General features: G+C 40.5%; 1 protein-coding gene across 2 annotated transcripts in view; it reads left to right on the top strand.

Annotated features, from left to right (window-relative positions):
- Positions 1-18,301, top strand: part of CPEB2 (cytoplasmic polyadenylation element binding protein 2) — a 68,011-nt gene that overhangs the window by 22,569 nt on the left and 27,141 nt on the right. For both annotated transcript variants that reach the window (XM_066632413.1, XM_066632412.1), the window contains exons 3-4: positions 1,931-2,021; positions 5,934-5,984. In XM_066632413.1, coding sequence (XP_066488510.1) covers positions 1,931-2,021; positions 5,934-5,984 — 142 coding nt within the window. The remainder of the gene's footprint in view (positions 1-1,930; positions 2,022-5,933; positions 5,985-18,301) is intronic.

Below are 18,301 nucleotides of genomic sequence, written 5' to 3'. Positions count from 1 at the left end.
TTTGCACTACATTTGTAAAACTCCTTGGTTTTAGATTGAATGTTGTATATAAGAATTTTAAATGAATTAAACCTTCTGCTAGATTTTTTTGAGTGTATGCTTAATAAATACTACCAATAGGTGTACATTTTAACAGAAGGCAAAAGGTCCTAAAGACTGTATTCTAACTCCTTCTTCCATGATCAGATGGAACTTACATGCATGCCTGGAGAAGACAGTCTTCAACAATTCTCCCCCCCCCCCCATCATGCATTCCGCACAGTCCTGTCCTAGAAGGTCCCCCAACCTTTTAAAGCACATTTGGGGTTATAGGAGATTGCTGCACTGTGGAAGGGACAGGGAAGCTTATTTCTACAATCTTCCTTCCATGTATGCCCTTACAATCCATTATGTGTTTTGGTGGACTTCATTAAAAATGATGATAGATTGTCAGATCAAATATAATATGGAAGTATAGTTAGTGCAATGTTGTATTTGTATGTTGGGATTCAGAACTAGGACCTCCTGAGCAAATATGGCTCCCTCTCTTCCCTGACCCTTTGCAAATAGTTAAATCAGATGTGGAGAAAGTGTCACCTCTGGCAACAAATCTGGAATTTAGTTTAGGCAATTTGGGGCAAGGTGTTCTGATCACTCTTCTATTGTATCTCAGAGTGACCTCTAGGAAGACTAGTTGTTGCTCAGAGTGTTAGTACAACCAGGGGATATATAATTCAATTGCTGTTTGCTTTTGGCTGGCACAGAAATGCAGAAGAGTTGGAGCAGTGATTTTTCTTAGTCCTCTTTGCTTCTGTCCTATACAGAGTTGTTTAGCTAAAGAGAAATGTGAACATGACTACTAATCCCTCTTACGCTGCATAGTGAAGAACTTGCAACAAAGAATAGTATCTTTGTCTTAATGCTCTTAACCATTTTACCTAGATCAGTGATGTTGAGCCTATGACACGCATGTCAAAGGTGAAACACCATGGCGTTTTGGGTGACTCACCAGAGTTCCCCAGCCTTCGACAACAACTGAGTTTACTTGCCAAATAATTACAAAAATGAAATATGTTTTTTATACAATACATAGCACCACACATGATTGGACTGTCTTTTTAAAATAAATATGTAAATATTTCAGTTTTGGGGGGTTTTGGAGTGAGTGAGATACACCAGCAGAATCAAGTTAGGGATTCTATAATTTTTGGCTCAAAAGTGTTGCCATCACTAATCTATATGATTCTGGTCAGGCTATCTAGAATTTGTTCTGGGATTGACTGTTCAGCATTCTTTATAGTCCCTGTAATTGAACTGGGAGAGAGAATGACAAAACTGTCCTCTTCAGAATGTGCATGTTTATCATTGTAGAATAATAGTATAGAATTGCCCAACCCCACACTCTAAAAAATTCATTAGCTGAGGCTGTGTCATAGTTCATTCATTTTGCTAAAATTGGACTATAGAGCAGGTTGCATCTCATCAACCTAACCTTAGATTTAAAACTCAGTTCTTTTACACATTTCCATACCAGCATGCTTCGCAAGGAGAACTTGTCCTATTAACATTTGAATTATTTACTTAAATATATTTATGTGTGATGGTAAATGTACTTGTAAGCAAGCTAGCATTGCTTCCAAGTAAATTTAGTCACATTAAGTGCTTGTCTGAGAGGAAAAGCACTGTCAGCGAAATACTTCCTTCAGTTTTGCAACAGAAGTGAATTGTGTGTTAAAATGCTTTATGAGAATACCTCTGAGAAATAGCTGTTATTTTGCAGTTTAAAATACCTTTTCTACCACCGCTGAAGTATACTTTGTGTAGAGTTCTTGTAAAAATGGCCAGTTGCTAAGCTAAATGAAGTCAACCTATTATGCTAGTAGAAAATCTGTCCTTCCTCTATTTTTCTAAGAACTGTTGCTCTAATACTTAGTATTTGTTTTTTTCCTAGGATCGAAACAGAATGTATGACAGTCTGAATATGCATTCATTGGAAAATTCTCTTATTGATATAATGAGAGCTGAGCATGATCCTCTTAAAGGTATGTTACTATGCTGGGTTAACTTTTCAATCAGCAGCTCATTCTGTATTGCTGTATTCCTTCTTGGAAAAAAAAAATCATGTAATACACTGAATTAGTTTTTAACTTTGTTAATACTGAATAAAGCAAAATTTTCAATGTTACACGCACATAAAATTCTCTCTGGAGACCTGAGTGCTGCTTTCCCTACTAGTACCACCACAGCTAGAAAAGAAAATGCTCAGTATATGGTATTCTGTAGTAAAATAAACAATTCATTCTTTCCTTCCAAAAATGATTGAAGCTGTTCATCTTGTTTTTTTTAAAAAAAGGTAAATTAGATGCCATTTGTTAAGTCTCCTAAATCCAACATTGAATTCTTTTGCAGTAGCCATTATGACATGGCAGGTCTATATTCACAACAGAGATGCATGATTGTCACTTATGATGCTGTTCTCTCATTACTATAAGTAGTGTCAAAATGAGTGTCTGAAGATATTGCCCACAGGTAACACCAATTAGAATTGATTGTAACAACTTCAGTAATTTGATAGCATGAATGTATCCAATCTAGTTTCTAACTGAACTACAGCATCTACTAGACAACAGATGCAAGCAATTATACTGTAAACAGAAGAGGCAAAAGTAACATTAGACTTGATATTATACCTTTCTGGCAGCAGAACATGGTTGTACGCTTTCCCTTACTTACCTGGAAAAATTCCACTGGACAGAGATTTCCTGTGCTATGGGTATTGGTTGCCATTTGCTTACTTTTAGGGTAGGGTTAACCAAAAGTGTTACAGTTCTCCTGTTATAAGTCGCTCCTCAGTACTGTACAGTTGCCTCTTGGTATCCATAGGGGATTCATTTCTGGACCCCCCCCCCCCCAAAGAATCTGCGGGAGTGCCTCAAGGACCTCCTGGAAGCAACTAGAAGTGTCTTCCAGTCATGTCTGGGAGGTATTCCAAGATGTGGGGAGGTGCGGCCTCCCTGGGCCACAGGAAGCATCCAGAAGCCACCTAGTTTTTGCTGAAAATCAGGAGTGCCTTTCAGGTACATCCTGAAACCCAGGGAAACAGTGCATGGAACACCTCCTGGATGTGATCAGAAGGCACTTCTGGTCAGATCTGGCAGGTCCTTGAAGCCCTCCAGGTGCAGGGTTAGCATCTGTGTTGAGTCAAACCTGCAGGTGCCAAACACACAGATAAGGAGGGCCTTATAAGTAATTCAATGGTAGAATGAAAGCTTTTTGGAATTGATAGCACATGTTTCAGATTAAGTTTCTGATAATTTCTTGAATATGACTAAACATCTTGTTCTGTTTGGGTTTTTAAACTTATGGAATATAAGTTTACAACTATATGTTGAAAATCAAACTTTTATGGAATTCGTTAAATTACAGTAGGGGTTTGTTCAGTTATAAGGACACTGATTATATGGAGGTCTTCTGCTCTCCAATATTTTAAATTGCATACTTACAACTTGACAAATGTAACTCCTGTGATTGGAAAGTGTGTTATGTCTGTTTAGTAATGCTTTAAAAAGTGGGAATAGTGTTACAGTTAGAAAAAAAATACATCTTACAGAATGAAAGTGCTAACCTTAAAACATTTTTAATGAATCACTGCAAGCAGGATAGTGTCTCTGTGGTGTTCTAGTATAAATGGTGGTTGCCCATGCTGAATTTTAACAATTTGAGCAAATTATGGAAGATGCCCAACAGCTACTGGCATGGATGCCATGCCTCAAATGGTTGAAGAATAATTCCTACAATTTTCAGAAAGCCTGAACCACCATTGTTTATTAGGGCAATAGTCACCTGTTTTGTATCCCATAAAGTGGAAAAAAAATCTGAAAAAGTCACTCTTGAATACTTCTGTGAAATTAACTGTTTAATTAAACAGGGGCATCCTTTTGCAAGGGAGAGCCCCAGAAATGTTGAGCAGTACTGAAGTGGAGTGTAGTATAGTGGTGTGCTGCATCTCTTCATTTTTTCCCATGGAATCAGCATGTTGGTGAACTGTGTTGTAAGAACCTAAGCTGAAGATTTGCTCTGTTTCTGTGTAATGTATCTGATTAGACACACCAGCATCACAGTATTGCAACATTGCCCTATGCTTTTGTCTCAGTAAAGTCACGCCTACTTCAGAGGCAGATATAACTGTAAACACATTTAGGATCAAGATGTTAGAATTAAAGGGTTCAATAGAGATGTAGCATTGCAAACTTTTTAAGGTATATTTCATTGATTGGATTGGCAGTGGCACAAGGTTTGCCAATCAAACTACTAAAAATGAAGTGCTCAGCAGAAGAATTGAATTGGGGTCTTGTGCTCAAATGTATTCTAAAACAAGAGAGCTCACATGGGCCTGATTCAGGACGCCAGTCATTCTGTAAGGAGTATTTACTGCTAGATTCCAAGCTATATTGTTCAGCATTTTCTTTATTAATAGATTTATATCCTGCCTTTCCACCAATTTAGATGTTCAAGGTGGCTTCCACCAACAATTAGGTGTTCAAGGCAGCTTGCAGACATATTTGAAAGTTAAACTTTGTTTGGTCATAGTGGAAATGGGCTAAAAATGTATAATTCACACTGGAACAAATCCCTTGCTCTGTGTTGAATATCTTCTCTGGAGAGCCAATATTTTTCAGTAATGCATCAGCAATGGCAAAGGGGCAAAAAGCAAGTCCTCCCCAATAGTACCTGAGCCAGGAGGTCTGGGCTGCTTCTGTCAAAATTGTCAAAGGGGTAGAATTGCCCTCCTCCCTCACCAATGTCAGGGGTGATTCTAGTGGTTTCATCTCACTGGTGGAGCAAAGTGCAAACCGTTTCCAGAAATCCTCCTCCCCCACCCAGATTAAATCTGGGAACAGAGCAATAACAACTGGGTCAGGAGGACAAGTCTTCTCCTGTTCTACAGTTCTTCCCACAGACTTGTTTAGTCAAGAGTTGTTTCTCTTTAAAGAAGAGAGAGAGAGACTCAGAAATTTACAAAGTATTTAAATTTTAGATTTAAAAAATCCTTTTCTAGTTTAAGGATATCATATGTTTAAAAGTGTCTGTTTTTGTTCATTAGTATTAATAAATACAAATAGCTGAAATAAACATGCATTCTATATGCCCAGGTCTGAATGAATAGGACCCTTCATTATTTGTCAGTAGCTATTTTGAAGATAGAATAATGCTTCTAAAAGTTGAAGTATGTTACACATTTGGGGATTATAGTAGGTTTACTTAGTGTTTAAATGGAGATAAAAAGGCAGTCTTATGTATTTGTAGTAAAACAAGGGAGCTATTATGTGTTGCTAGAAACAGAAAGCTCTTTAATAAAATAGAAAACATTTTGCTATGTGATCCTAAATACTTAGAATTGAATTATCATGGAAGTTTCCTGTATTTTGTTTAACATTTTATAACTTGAATCCTAAAACTTGCCATCAGGAAATATTCATAGAGCTCATATCACCTTAAAAGACTTCTTAAGGTATTTGAATTAAAATGAAAATGGAATGTCAGATGAAATTCTTTACTCTGAACTGCAGCTTCAAAAGATGTGTTAAAACTTCAGCCATTAAAGATTTCTCTGACATGACTGAGTTAAACAAAGTTAGGTAGAAGGGCTCATAATGAGAATAAAAAAGACTTGGAATAGTCAGCACTATTTCTGGATTTCTTGAAACAAAGAGGACCTTTATCCTCTTGGCGCTGATCCCAAAGCACACTGCAGATCTTATGACCAGAGAATTAAGAAGTTTGTTCTTTCAACTTTAAGATGTGTCCAGAGTAATGTTGCCTAATGTAGTAAAATATTAGCTTGTTTTATGCTGAATAAACTGGACATACCACTTTTAAACCTTTTGAGTATTGTAATTCATTTGTCTTTTTTTTGGTTGTCCTCTCCAAATCTCCATATTTTTTTTTTTTAGGTCGTTTGAATTACCCACATCCAGGGACTGATAATCTTCTGATGTTAAATGGTAAGAGTAGTTTTCAAATAGCTGCAGTTTGAGCTGTTATTTCTAATCTATACCACTGCATTCTGTTACTGAATTACCATAACTGGAGAACAGTCTGTTTCTCTAGGGAATAATGTCCTTCTTCTAGCTACAACTTTTTTAAAAATTTTACAACAGATTTTTATATATAGTTTACTATTTTTTTAAAATCTATTTCAGTTATGTTATCAGTACATGACATTTCATTTGTATCTATATTTAACACATTGAGTTTGAGGCACTGAATGTGTATTTTCTGTAAGGCTACTCTTCCTTTAATTCTTGCTGTTCAAAACTAATGGTACTTTGTTATATATCGTCAGGACGTCTGAAGATAAATTAAAAATGTGATTCTGAGACAGTGCACTCTTACTACATTTGCAGTTACGAATAATGGAGAATGCAGTTTTTTAATGCGTTAAACAAATGCAGAATTTATAGAATATAGATCTTTTGTTAGTGCAATTCTACTAAAATTAGTGATGGCATAGTAGTACTGTTGAGGAATGCATATTTTTATGAATAGAAATGTTCATGAATTACAGCACAGATATTGATTTATCTTTTTAAAAAAAAATCCATCCTGCCTTTCAGCATAACATTTCCAAGATGGCTAACAAAAGCATTGTTTTTTTTCTTAACCCATAAAAAGCAATAAAACAGCAAAAATAAAAATGGTAAAACAGTGATAAAAAGCAAGTCAAAGCAGGAGCAAAATATAGTACCTCATTCATTATCTGGCTCAAGAGAATAAAACTGCCTTTACCTGACATGTAACAACTTGGAAGGGGAATAGCACCATTTGGGAAAAGTGGGGATAGGATTCCAAAACTGGGTTACTGTCATTGAAAAGGCCTTCCTTGTAGTTGTCATTTCCTAACTTCTACTTCTGGACGGGCCTCTGAAAATCTTGGCGAAAGGACAAGGTCATATGAGAGCTGTCACTCCTTCATGTATCATGAGTTGGAAGCTAAGGGCCTCATCAAATTTTAGTATGGTGGTTGGGAGACTTTAGGGCTTTGTCCCTCTATGGTTTTTCTCACAATTGCCTTCATCGGTGAGCTTTTGGCTATTTGTGCAATTTTTTTTTCCAGTTTAAAATAAGGCATGATTAGAAGCAAAACCATAGCATGGACAAAACTCTAAATCCCTTCAAACCCTCTAGTTCTGCTCTTCGCAGCCTTTCTGCCTGCTGTTTTAAAAAATAAACAGCCCACACACCTGGCCACGTTTGCTTAGAGTTATGCCTTATAGGCTCTAAAGTTTTCTTTATAGATGAGAAGGAGCATTTCAGATTTTGCCTGGGAACAAATAAGGAGCCAGTGAACATTTTAAATACTGGCAATTTATGTAGCAATTAGCCATTTCCAGTAAAGGGTTATGTTGTGAATTAGGTGAGATGTCTACATAGTCTTCAACAGCAGCTTCTCATACAGTACATTGCAGTAATCAAGTCTGGCCTTGCCACATACAGTCTCTATGCAGGAAGGGTGTGGTTACACATCATCCTAAGTGATAGGTGTTTCATTCCACTCAGGCATCCAGAGTCAGAGCCAGGTCTAACAACACACCCAGTCTGTAGACTTGATCCTTGGAGGAGGAGAATAATGTGGCACAAAGTAGATTGAATGCCATTTCTTGGTTCCAACTACCCACCATCACTACTTTTGTCTTGTGTATGTTAAACTTCAGACTGTTAGCTTTGTTCAGCCTATTACCAACTCCAGGCACCTGTCCAGTGCTTCTACCAGCTCACTTTTTAGTCTGAATTGGATCAAGTTGAGTGTCATCAGTATAATGCTGAAACCTCGCTTTCAGTCCTCAACCACCAGTAGTGTTATATGAATGTTATATACAACCTGGGATACAAACTTTATTTTTAATTCAAGTCATGTCAGCTAGCATGACATTGCGACTCTATCACCCCTGTGATTTTCATGGCCAAAAATGGAGATTTTGAGACCAGCCCCAGCAACTTGGGAATCTTCAATTTAACCTTTGTGAACCCAAGAAGGGAACTGTTAGGCAGTGGTCATTAGCAATAGAATTCTCTGTTTTGTATGTCTCACACTAAATAGAAGCATTTAAAACTAGGACTCTGCCAAACAGAGAACCTGGAGAAAATGGAACTCTGATAGACCACAGTAGCCTCTCTTCCTCAGTCATTGAGACTGTTGGAGATTAAGTCTTATCCACTCAAGTTTTGGCGATTGATACCTGGTCATCAAAAATGAAATCTGGGTGAAAACTGCATTATCATGTACTGACTTGGCAAACAACACTACCATATGACTTCATAGTTTGCTGATAGAGCAGGCAGACCATCTTGGCTGAGAGGAGAACTGGAATAGGGAATGGCTTTTGCCACTTGTAAACAAGGATCTGAGAACATGGTTGGCAGTGACAACCCTAATTTGAATTTTGCTAATCTCCGAAGCCAGTGAGATGATGGCACAACCTTTTACGCTTGTTTGTGCCAGGGAGAAAGGAACTAGAATGCAGACATGTAGCTCATAAAGACTAGGAAGAGAGGGAGATGATGCAGTAGGCACCAAAGATAATAGCTGTCTATCAAATCAGCAAGTTATTTGACACCCTTTTCACAAATATTGGGTAATTTTAAATGGCTCTTGTTACTGGTGCACTTCATAAATATTTAAACCTGTGCAAAATGCATTTGCTACAAAAATGTGATCCAGGCCACTGTGGCAATTGTTTTACACATTAGATGAATTTTTTTCAAAAGTGCAGTTCCTGAAACCCTAGAGAATGAGTAGCAGATGTTTGATACTGAAATAAAAATTTACCACTTGGCAGCCAAGATCTTGTAGCCTTAAAACATTTTGACTAGAAACTATGTTATGGATGTGTTTGATTTTTATAAAGCCCACCATAATAATTATAGGTGCAAAACCCAAGACATAATTTGTGGGTATTGCTAGCTTTGTTTTTGCTCTTGTAAAATAGTAACTAGTACCAGTGGTCTAAATATAGAACAGAAAAACCTGGACTACTGCTCTGTTGCAGGCAGTTATCAGCAGCATTCTACTTATGAAGAGTGAGCATATAACAGAAAAATATATGCTGTAAAGGTACTTCTGAATTTTACATCCATTTTCTGGCAAAATTTTTGCACTTGATATACACTTGATAAATGAAGCATTAAACAAGCTGATCTGATTATTACTGTAGGATTAGGTAGGGTTCACCAACTGACAGAGTACATGATGCTATAGTAGGTTAACTTTATAGCCTTGTATATAAATGCTACAGCCAAATAATACAAATGTTTGGGATTCAGATACCAGTTGTTGGCATTTATGGAACAGTAGATCCTATGTTAGCCTATTTGACTAAAAGCTGTTTTGCATATCCTAGTGGTTTCCTCTTATGTTTCTGGTCCCATCTGAGAGAGGGGTGAATGGGTTTTCTGCACATCAGTCTGATCTACATTGGGAGAATAATATTCCGTGCCCAGGGGTGGATCCAAGGGGGGCCATGGATGTGTGACCCCCCCCCCAAGCTGTCTGGCAGCAGGAAAGGGCACCTGCTGGCCAGGGGAGCAAAATTGGGGAATGCCCACTAGGCAGGGTGCCAGCAAGATCGGCTGGTTGGAATGGGAGTCCAGGTCTACCCAGCTGGTAGATCTGGGCTCCAAATCCAGGCCTATTTACCAAGTAAACCTGGACTCCCATTCCAGCCAATAGCTCCAAATCCAGGCGGGAGTCCAAGTCTACCAGCTGGACATGGAGTCCAGATCTACCTGCCAGGTAGAACTGGGCTTCCAATTTAACATGCCATCTGTAACCAAGGTTTGGTGGATGGATAGGCCTGGGCTTCTGCCTGGACTTGGGGTAGACCTGGACTCCCATTCCAGCCAATGTCTCAGAATTCATGCGGGAGCCCAGGTCTACCTGCCTGGTTGACCTGGGCTCTGGAGTTGGTAGTGATCATGGGCCCACCCAACATAAACACTGGATCCACCCCGTGCCTGCCATCAACACACAGCCTGGATGAAATCTGAAAGCAAGGGGAGAGGAAGTGCAAGTCACTCTTCTTTACTCTGCCAGTGCTTCTCAGAACATCTGAAGTTGCTCTAAGATGCAGGATGTCACACAACCATGTTCACGTATGAAAAGTGGCCACTTTACTACTAAAACTCCCTTCCCCTGGAGCTGAGAACAGCTCCCTCTCTAGAGTTCTATCAGTGGGGGCCTAAGACCTTTTTATTTACACAAACCTTTTAATGCTGACACAGGGGGGCATGGCTTGTTTATTGTTTTTAAATGTGCGGTTTTTATATTTGTTTATATTTTTTATGGTTGTTATATTTCACTTGTTGGCCACCTTGAGTGCTCTTTTCTGGAGTGGAAAGGCAGGATATAAATTTTGCAAATAAATAAATAAATAAAACCCCTGGAAGTTAGTTCCAAGTGCAAGAACAATTTCTCCTTCTTTAACTGCCTTCATTTTATTTCAGAACTGAAGAGACCATAAACAAACTTTGTAGGGCTTTCATTTGCACATCTTGCATTGCTTTATATTTTTAAGCTATGATTCTACGGCTGCAATCCTATACAGGAGGGCCCCCTGTATCCGTGGATCCTGTATCTGGTTTCATGTGTCTGCCTTTCCATGGATGAGGGAGATACCCCCACACCCTTCCTCCAGATGGCAGGGAGGTGTTCTCCATATCCACAGTTTCAGTTATCTGCTGGGGTACCATAATGGAACCCCCACACAGGGGCACGCCTGTACACACTTTCCTGGGAGTAAGACACACTGACTACAGTGGGACTTAATTCTTAATTGACATGCATAGAATTGTACTGTAAGTATACTTACCTGGGAGTAGGTTTCATTCAGTTCAGTTCAGTTTGCTATCAAGTACTATGGGGAGGGTATTCAGTGATTTAGTTTTGATATTCTCTCCTCTTTATCACTGGTTCTCAAACCTTTCAGCACTGGAACACACTTTTTAGAATGACAACCTGTCAGGACCCACCAGAAGTTATGTCATTAACCTGGAAATGACGTCATGGCCAAAGTGACACCATCAAGCAGGAGAATTTTAACACCTCCCCTATAATGACCAGATTGAATCAATCAAGTAAATCAAAAGTTTACAATAAGTATAAGTTTATTTATTTCAAATAAAGAACCCTCCTAGCCCTCTGAAGCAGTTGCTGATTGTTTTTTAAAATATTCCCCAAACATCCCAAAGCAATCCTGCAATCCTGTCCACACTTACCTGGGAGTAAGCCCCACTGATTATCATTGTTAAAAAGTATATTCACAATAGCCTGTTTAAATTACAGATCTGCAACATTTCCCCAGATGCAGTCACATATGGTATCATCAGGTCTAACATATTAAAAATAAAATACATATTGAAATGAATGGGGACCCACCTAGTAGATGCTGATCCATAGTTTTAAGAAACACTGTTCTGTATATTAAGGCAGTGCTTCCCAAATCTTCTGGGGCCTGCAATGCCCCTCTTGCACTGCAGGAGCAGCACATGTCTCCTGAAAGTGTCTGGCAGTGACATCATCATCAGTTACTTCCAGGTTCAGAGACCTTGATGTGACAGTGCAGAGGTCAGGAAGAGGCTCAGGACAGGCAGGAGGGCCTTTCCCAGTGTGTAAAAACCACTCTCAGGAGTTCATCCAGCTGAGCCGAGCCTCTTACCAGCCATTGCAGTGTTGTGTTGCAGTTTTGCTGCTGGCCGGTGGCCGGCTCGCGATGTTCCAGGACATTGCGACACACAGTTTGGGAACCCCTATACTAAGGCGTGGTTTTCACTGGTATGGTAAACCTAGGCTATAGCTCTTCCATCATGCAAGTCTCAAACTACAGGGTGAACAGTCTCTTGTGGGGAAAAAAGATCCCTACAGATAAAAACTTGTGTGTTGAAGGTAAAGCTACATAAGCCCTACTCTTTGATACATAGTTTATGCGCAAAAGGATTTCTTTTATTTTTGAATGGAAGAGCTTTAATGGAAGCATTGACTGGAAAAGAAATTTCTCCTTTATGGGTTTTGTTTTTTTTTTACAATCTTGCTGTGTTCCAAGCTAGCTGTTGTCTTTATCAAGGCATTAGAACCAAGAGTGAAACTCCTTGTGTATAATCATTATTTGTAAGCTGATTTAGGAACTTACTGGGCTAAAGAGCAGGATACAAAATACCTTAGGGAAATAAATCATTCAAATGGAAGGAGAGGTAAAAAATTAACATAATTGCTGACAAATGTGTGTGTTTCTGTTTCTGGTGACCATTCTTTTAAAAGAAGTCTATAACATGCAAGTGTGACTTTACTTCAGAGCAGGGAATATTTTACATAGTAAATAATGACTTCATCCTCTTGAACTACATGTTATAGTGCATGTGAAGCCTTTTTTCCTATTGGTCATGGTCAAATGCTGGGTCCTAAGTTTTCAAAAGTATAAGCCAGGGCTTTTCAAACTGGGGCGTCGTGATGCCCCAGCCTGAGGGCCCTGGCCTCTGTCCCCTTAAGGGGCAGGGGCAGGGAGGAGACAGGGAGGAGGCCAGTTTTGTGGAGGTGGGGCACAATCGCTCCACTTTCACTTCTTAAGCTTCGGGAGCCTTGTAGATGGTCTCACAGGGCTCCCCGCACCCCCGGGAGACTGTAGGAGGCTCTGGTAAGTACAGCCTTACTTACTTATGCGATCCTGGGGATCACATCACTGCCTTCCCCCCCCCCCCCCCCCCCGCAAGGACTTAGAGTGGCTCAAACTCTCCCAGAGAGTTTGAAAACCACTGGTATAAGTTATGGCTGGGATCTGCTACTTGAGCATTTCCAAGGGAATTACCAATTAGGGCTCACCATGTCCAACTTTCCAGCACCAATTCAGCCCTGAAGCAAGGGAGCAAATGTTCCTTTATCTTCAGGAGGCCTCCATGACTGCCCCTCCACTGCAGGATGCAGCACACACTCCACTGATATGGCTGCATCAGTGCTGGAAAGTTGGATAGGATTCGGTCCTTACAGACCTGTCACATGTCGTATCACCAACTGCGTTTGATTATCTCCTCTGTTTCAAAAGAAGTTATATTTTACAAACAACTTTCCCCTGATCTGCAAGTCTGCAGCCTCTGATTAAATGGAAGTTTAATATAAATTGCCATTTAATATAAATTGCCAAAAATTCCATTCACTGAAAATGTAATGTATTTAGGCACGTTTTAATTAGTCTCTGCTATTTCAAGAGCATTTGTGAACATTGATGTTCCCCGAAATATCTGTGAGCCTAATAGATCCTGAGCAAACTTCCCAATGAAAGTGCTAATACTTTAATTAAAGTGAGTATACTGTACGAGTCTTTTTTTAAAGTTAAATCCATTCTTAACTCGACTAGAAATCTAGTAATGGGAAGAAATGTACATACAAATTTTGGCTTATGTAGCGCAGAACTGAACTACAGTGGTTCTTTTTGTCTTTGCCGTGTGGCTGACACCAAATTTTCCTATTTTCAGGAACTTCCCACTCATTGACATACATCTCAGAGGGTATGCTATCAGTTTCTTAGATACAAAAATTGATTTCTGCCAGCAGTGAAAATGGGGTGAGGGGAGAACGGGTGCCAAGATTTTTCTAATACGTACATTTAATGTTTATTATCAATACGGCTTCAGGCCAGCGTGTATTTCAAAACAACATTCTACTCCTCTAATATGTACAATGAAAATTTGCTATGTCTGGGCAGGGGGGCAGAGGAAAAACTCAACAAGCCTCTGAAAATTGTGTAGTGGATGGGGCATTTGGAGGCCCGATCAGCAGACAGTGTCTTCTCTTTCTTTTAACTTGGAAAACTGTTACCCATGAGCAGGGCTTTTCGAAATGGGGCGTCACAATGCCCCAGCCAGAGAGCCCTGGCCACTTTCCCCTTAAGGGTCGGGGGCAGGGGGGAGGCAGTGATGCAGTACCCAGGATCACATCACTAAGGGGGCTTCAGGGACTGGGATGCACTCACCAGTCCCTGCAGCAGCCTGTCAGGGGTACAGGGAGCCCTGCGCAACCTGCACAAGAAGTAGCAGTTCGAAAACTGCTGCCCATGAGAGTAGTGACTGTTTTAGTGAACTTGCTGCTGCTTTTTCTGTCTTTTACTGGGTGTGGTTATATTTCTCAGAGTGCACTGGTATATCACATCACTGCTGCTGCCTTCACACGCTCTAGCTCTTCAAGTTGTAGACCCCACTGTCACACCAATCAGTCCACCAAATATTCCCCAAATTTGTGACTTCCCCCCCAATCAGTGTATTCCAGTTTTCATTTACTCCTAAAACTGAAAACAGGCACCAAAAATAAGTGGAAGTGCTTTTCCAAAATGTTAAAATATTTAACACTGTTTTCAATAATTTAGAAAACATGATATGGCATTTTTAGATTAATGCTCATAATCATGTAAAGTTATATTACATATGTAGACATTTGCATTACAAAAATGGCATTTTATTAAACTTACAAAACAGACCTACGTCTTACAGACTGACAGCAGACTAGATTGCCTCATCTTAAAGTATACTTCTGGTATTGGAGTTGAATGTACCCCAAAAAGTTGTTAATGATAATAAATATGGGTGTGTTGCCTTTAGCATGACTTCAGCTGCAAAGAAAAACAAGAACCTTTTATTAAATATTTCTCTTTAGCAATATAGGGATAATGAGATCAAAAATAGCAGTATTTTTGGCCGTACAGAAATGATGCTGAACACTAGATACTGATCAATTTCCATTTAGTGTAATTGGGGTACAAAATGGACCACAACAGAATATACACTATATATTACACTGAACATACACAGAATATGCATTGTATAACACTACATCAGTCAGGAAGCAAGAAATACCATAGGTTCGTTGACCTCGTTAAATTTGAGGAATATGAGCAGTATGGAGTTGCAGAGGTTTGAAATAAAATGAAAGTAACAAAAATATTCTGCAGCTGAATTCTTGGGGGAGGGGGATTAGTTTAGCTCCTTCTCCTTTTAGTGAAGCTGAAGCAACATATTGTTACAGATATGTTTTGCTGTTTCAGCAACCTCTTATCTTGCACTGAATCTTTGACTAAGAGTTGCATTAAATTGCAAGTTGCAAGCATAGTCAGTCTTCTGTCACATTCTAGAGTTCTTTTACACCTTTACTGTGCCCTTGACAGCTGCCTTGCAGGGATATGGTGGCGTCACAGTGCCAAGTCCTGAATGTCCGCTTCCGTGACTCGACTCACCCACAACTCATGAGTGGTCATCACAACTTGTCTAGAGGTGTTTTTAGAGTTATTTTGACTTGAGTCATTCTGAAAAACGAGTCAAGCCGCAAGTCAGGCACAAAAAGAAAACAAAAACAGAGTGTGTGTGTGTGTGAGAGAGTTCTCATTTAACACTGCCCTGATGTTCCCATCCCATCTGCCTTCAGCGATGTGCTTAAGTCCTTCACTTCACCCACCCTTTTCATTTCACTGATATAAACAAGCACTGCTGTTATTCAGTTGAGTGCAGAAAGCGATCAGTTCCTCATAAACCCCAACGATGCCCTCCCCCCCACGTTCACATCAGGATTCCTGATTCCACCCTCAAAAGGAGTGCCAGACCAATAGGGAGGTGCCTGACCTCAGCAAGGTGGGAGAGGACAAGCTGCAAAAAGGAGGGTCACCCACAGCAAGTGGTAGGCTTATGACCCAATCTTTTGCAGCTCTGCTCAGAAGTGCCATTGAGGTAAGTGGGGCTTCCTCTCAGGTAACTGTGGAGGAGAATACTAGGACTGCACATTCATTCATTGCAACCTGTGGCACAAAGGGACACAAGCAGGGATAAAGAACTGGCCTGGGAGGGAGGCACACAGGCAGTCTGGGGGCAAGCAGGCAGGGCTGGCCTGCCCCATTCCTTCAGAGATGGACAAGGGAGTTGTTCCCTCCTTCCCCAGGCTGCCCCTGCCTTAGTCTGGTGTCCCGTACCCCCGCCCCAGCCTTGTGCAGCCTCTCTCCTCTCCTCCATCCCCAGCCACTGCCTCCTGGAGCCAACCTACCCTTCTCCCACCAAGTCTACTGCTCAAGCCAGACTAAATGCAGACTTTCAGGTCGCCTGTGAGGTATTCCAGAGTGACGCAGACACGGTGAAAAAAATAATAGGCAAGCAAGCATACACACGAAACAAGCCTTTGGCCCAAAATGACGGGTCTTCATGACTCAAGTGTATATGAGTCTTCACTCTTTTAGGGTAAAACCCCCAATTCAATGCCCAAGGTTTTCACACGTGAGTTCCCATGAATAATGAAAAATGCGTGTTTTCTTGACTCGAGTCAAGTCTGCAAGTTATGAGTCCCCATCCCTGCTGCCTTGTTTCACTACCCTTTTTATTGCTGTTGCTTAGGTCATGCTATAATGCTTGAGAATATTGGTGGAATGCTTCAGAGAACTTGAACCTGAGAAGCTGACAGCAGGACTCGGAGCCTTGCTCCCTGTGCCACTGAGTTGTTCTTGGGCAAAAGAAGCTGTTGGTCAGGCCTTTGCTGTGCTGCAGTGCCACCCAACAAAAGACATAAAAGGGTTTTGCAGAAAATCAACCTGACCTAGCCAGGTGATTTGAGGATTCAGTATGGATCTGGCTGCCTTATGATTGTTACTTTATGTTTGGTGCCTCTGTTTGAATAACTCATCAACTAGAGTCACATTGAAGACTTTAAGTGCCTCACCTCACACTGCCCCAGCCTCTGTCTCATCTGAACTTGACCTTTGTCCCAATTCTGACCAAGTTTCTGCATCTGATCCCTTAGATCAGGGGTGCCCAAACCCCGGCCCTGGGGTCACTTGCAGCCCTTGAGGACTCCCAATCTGGCCCTCAGGGATTCCCCAGTCTCCAATGAGCCTCTGACCCTCCAGAGACTTACCAGAGCCTGCGCTGGCCTGATGCAACTGCTCTCAGCTCTCAGTCAACTGTTCAGCCTCTCATGTGAGCTGTGGGATGAGAGCTCCCTCCACTGCTTGCTGTTTCACATCTGTGATGCAGCAGCAACAGCAAAGGAAAGGCTGGCATTGCTTTGTGCAAGGCCTTTTATAGGCCTTGAGCTATTGTATGCCCTTCATTCATTCATATAAGTTCAATCCCTAATATATTCATTTATTTAAATTTATTCAAATTTGAAATGTAAATTAATTTCCCCCCCAGCCCCTGACACAGCATCAGAGAGATGCTATGGCCCTCCTACCAAAAAGTTTGGACACCCCTGCCTTAGAGCCTGATCTGTCTTTCAGAACCTGACCTCTTAATTGGGTTTAGATGTTCTGATCTCTGCCATCTGCTCCAGACCCTGATTTCTGCTTCACCTACCACTACCCCTCCTTCTGCCAACAGGTCTTTGTTTTCTGCATCTTGACTCTGGCTGTATCTGGAATGGATAACATCCTCCTGTGCCTTCCAACTGGCCACTTGTAGGGCTGATCCCATCGGGCTAGACAATTGGGCATGAGATGACCTAAACCCATTTTTACATAGAAGTCACCAAGGAGAAATAGCCTTGTATTTAATGTTATTCTGCTAGTTGTGTTTGACAAGACATCATTACGCAGGTCTAAATCTTCTGATTTAGCGTACAGAGTTCACATATAAAGGGCTGACTATTTCAGAAGCCGCCCACTGCTGATGATCTGAAATAGTGCTCATAAATTGCCCGAGGCATGTCAGTTTTTATATCTCTGCATCTCTAATTGAAAAACCTATTTCACATTCACAATATTTATGAGTGCTCATGCTGTGCTAATAAAAGAACAGCAAACTGACTTCATGTTGTGAACCAGTATCAGGGAGTTATTTTTCCTAAAGAGCTGTGATATCAAGATCCAGTATGTGCAGCTCATGATCAGTCAGAACAGTCGTGCAAACACATGTACAGGTAAACATCGCTTAGTGACAATCAACAATGGACTGCATATATGAGCAGCAATGGAGACCCTTTCGTCCTCAACCCTGCTCTCTTGTTTCTCTGTTAGAGGAAAGCCCCAGTGATGTTTGGGGATCTGAGACCTCCCCCTGGGCTGTTGCAATGCATTTGTTAGTTTGGCCAGGTTGTTAGCGGTAATTTTCATGATGAAACTTGCTTATTATAAGTATTCATATGAAAGTGATACAATGGACAAATTTGTTCAAAGATGGATTTTATTTATCAATTCCTGGAATAATAATTTTCAGGACAATATTAACTCATTTATATTCTCTTTATTGTAGATATGATTTTATGAGCCTATTTGCATTTGATCTTAAAGCTCAAACTTTTGTGTGGTTA

Source organism: Tiliqua scincoides, chromosome 6 (assembly GCF_035046505.1).
Source record: "Tiliqua scincoides isolate rTilSci1 chromosome 6, rTilSci1.hap2, whole genome shotgun sequence".
Lineage (NCBI taxonomy): Eukaryota > Metazoa > Chordata > Lepidosauria > Squamata > Scincidae > Tiliqua > Tiliqua scincoides.
Note: the sequence above shows the minus strand (reverse complement) of the source record. Positions and strands in the feature narration are given on the sequence as shown.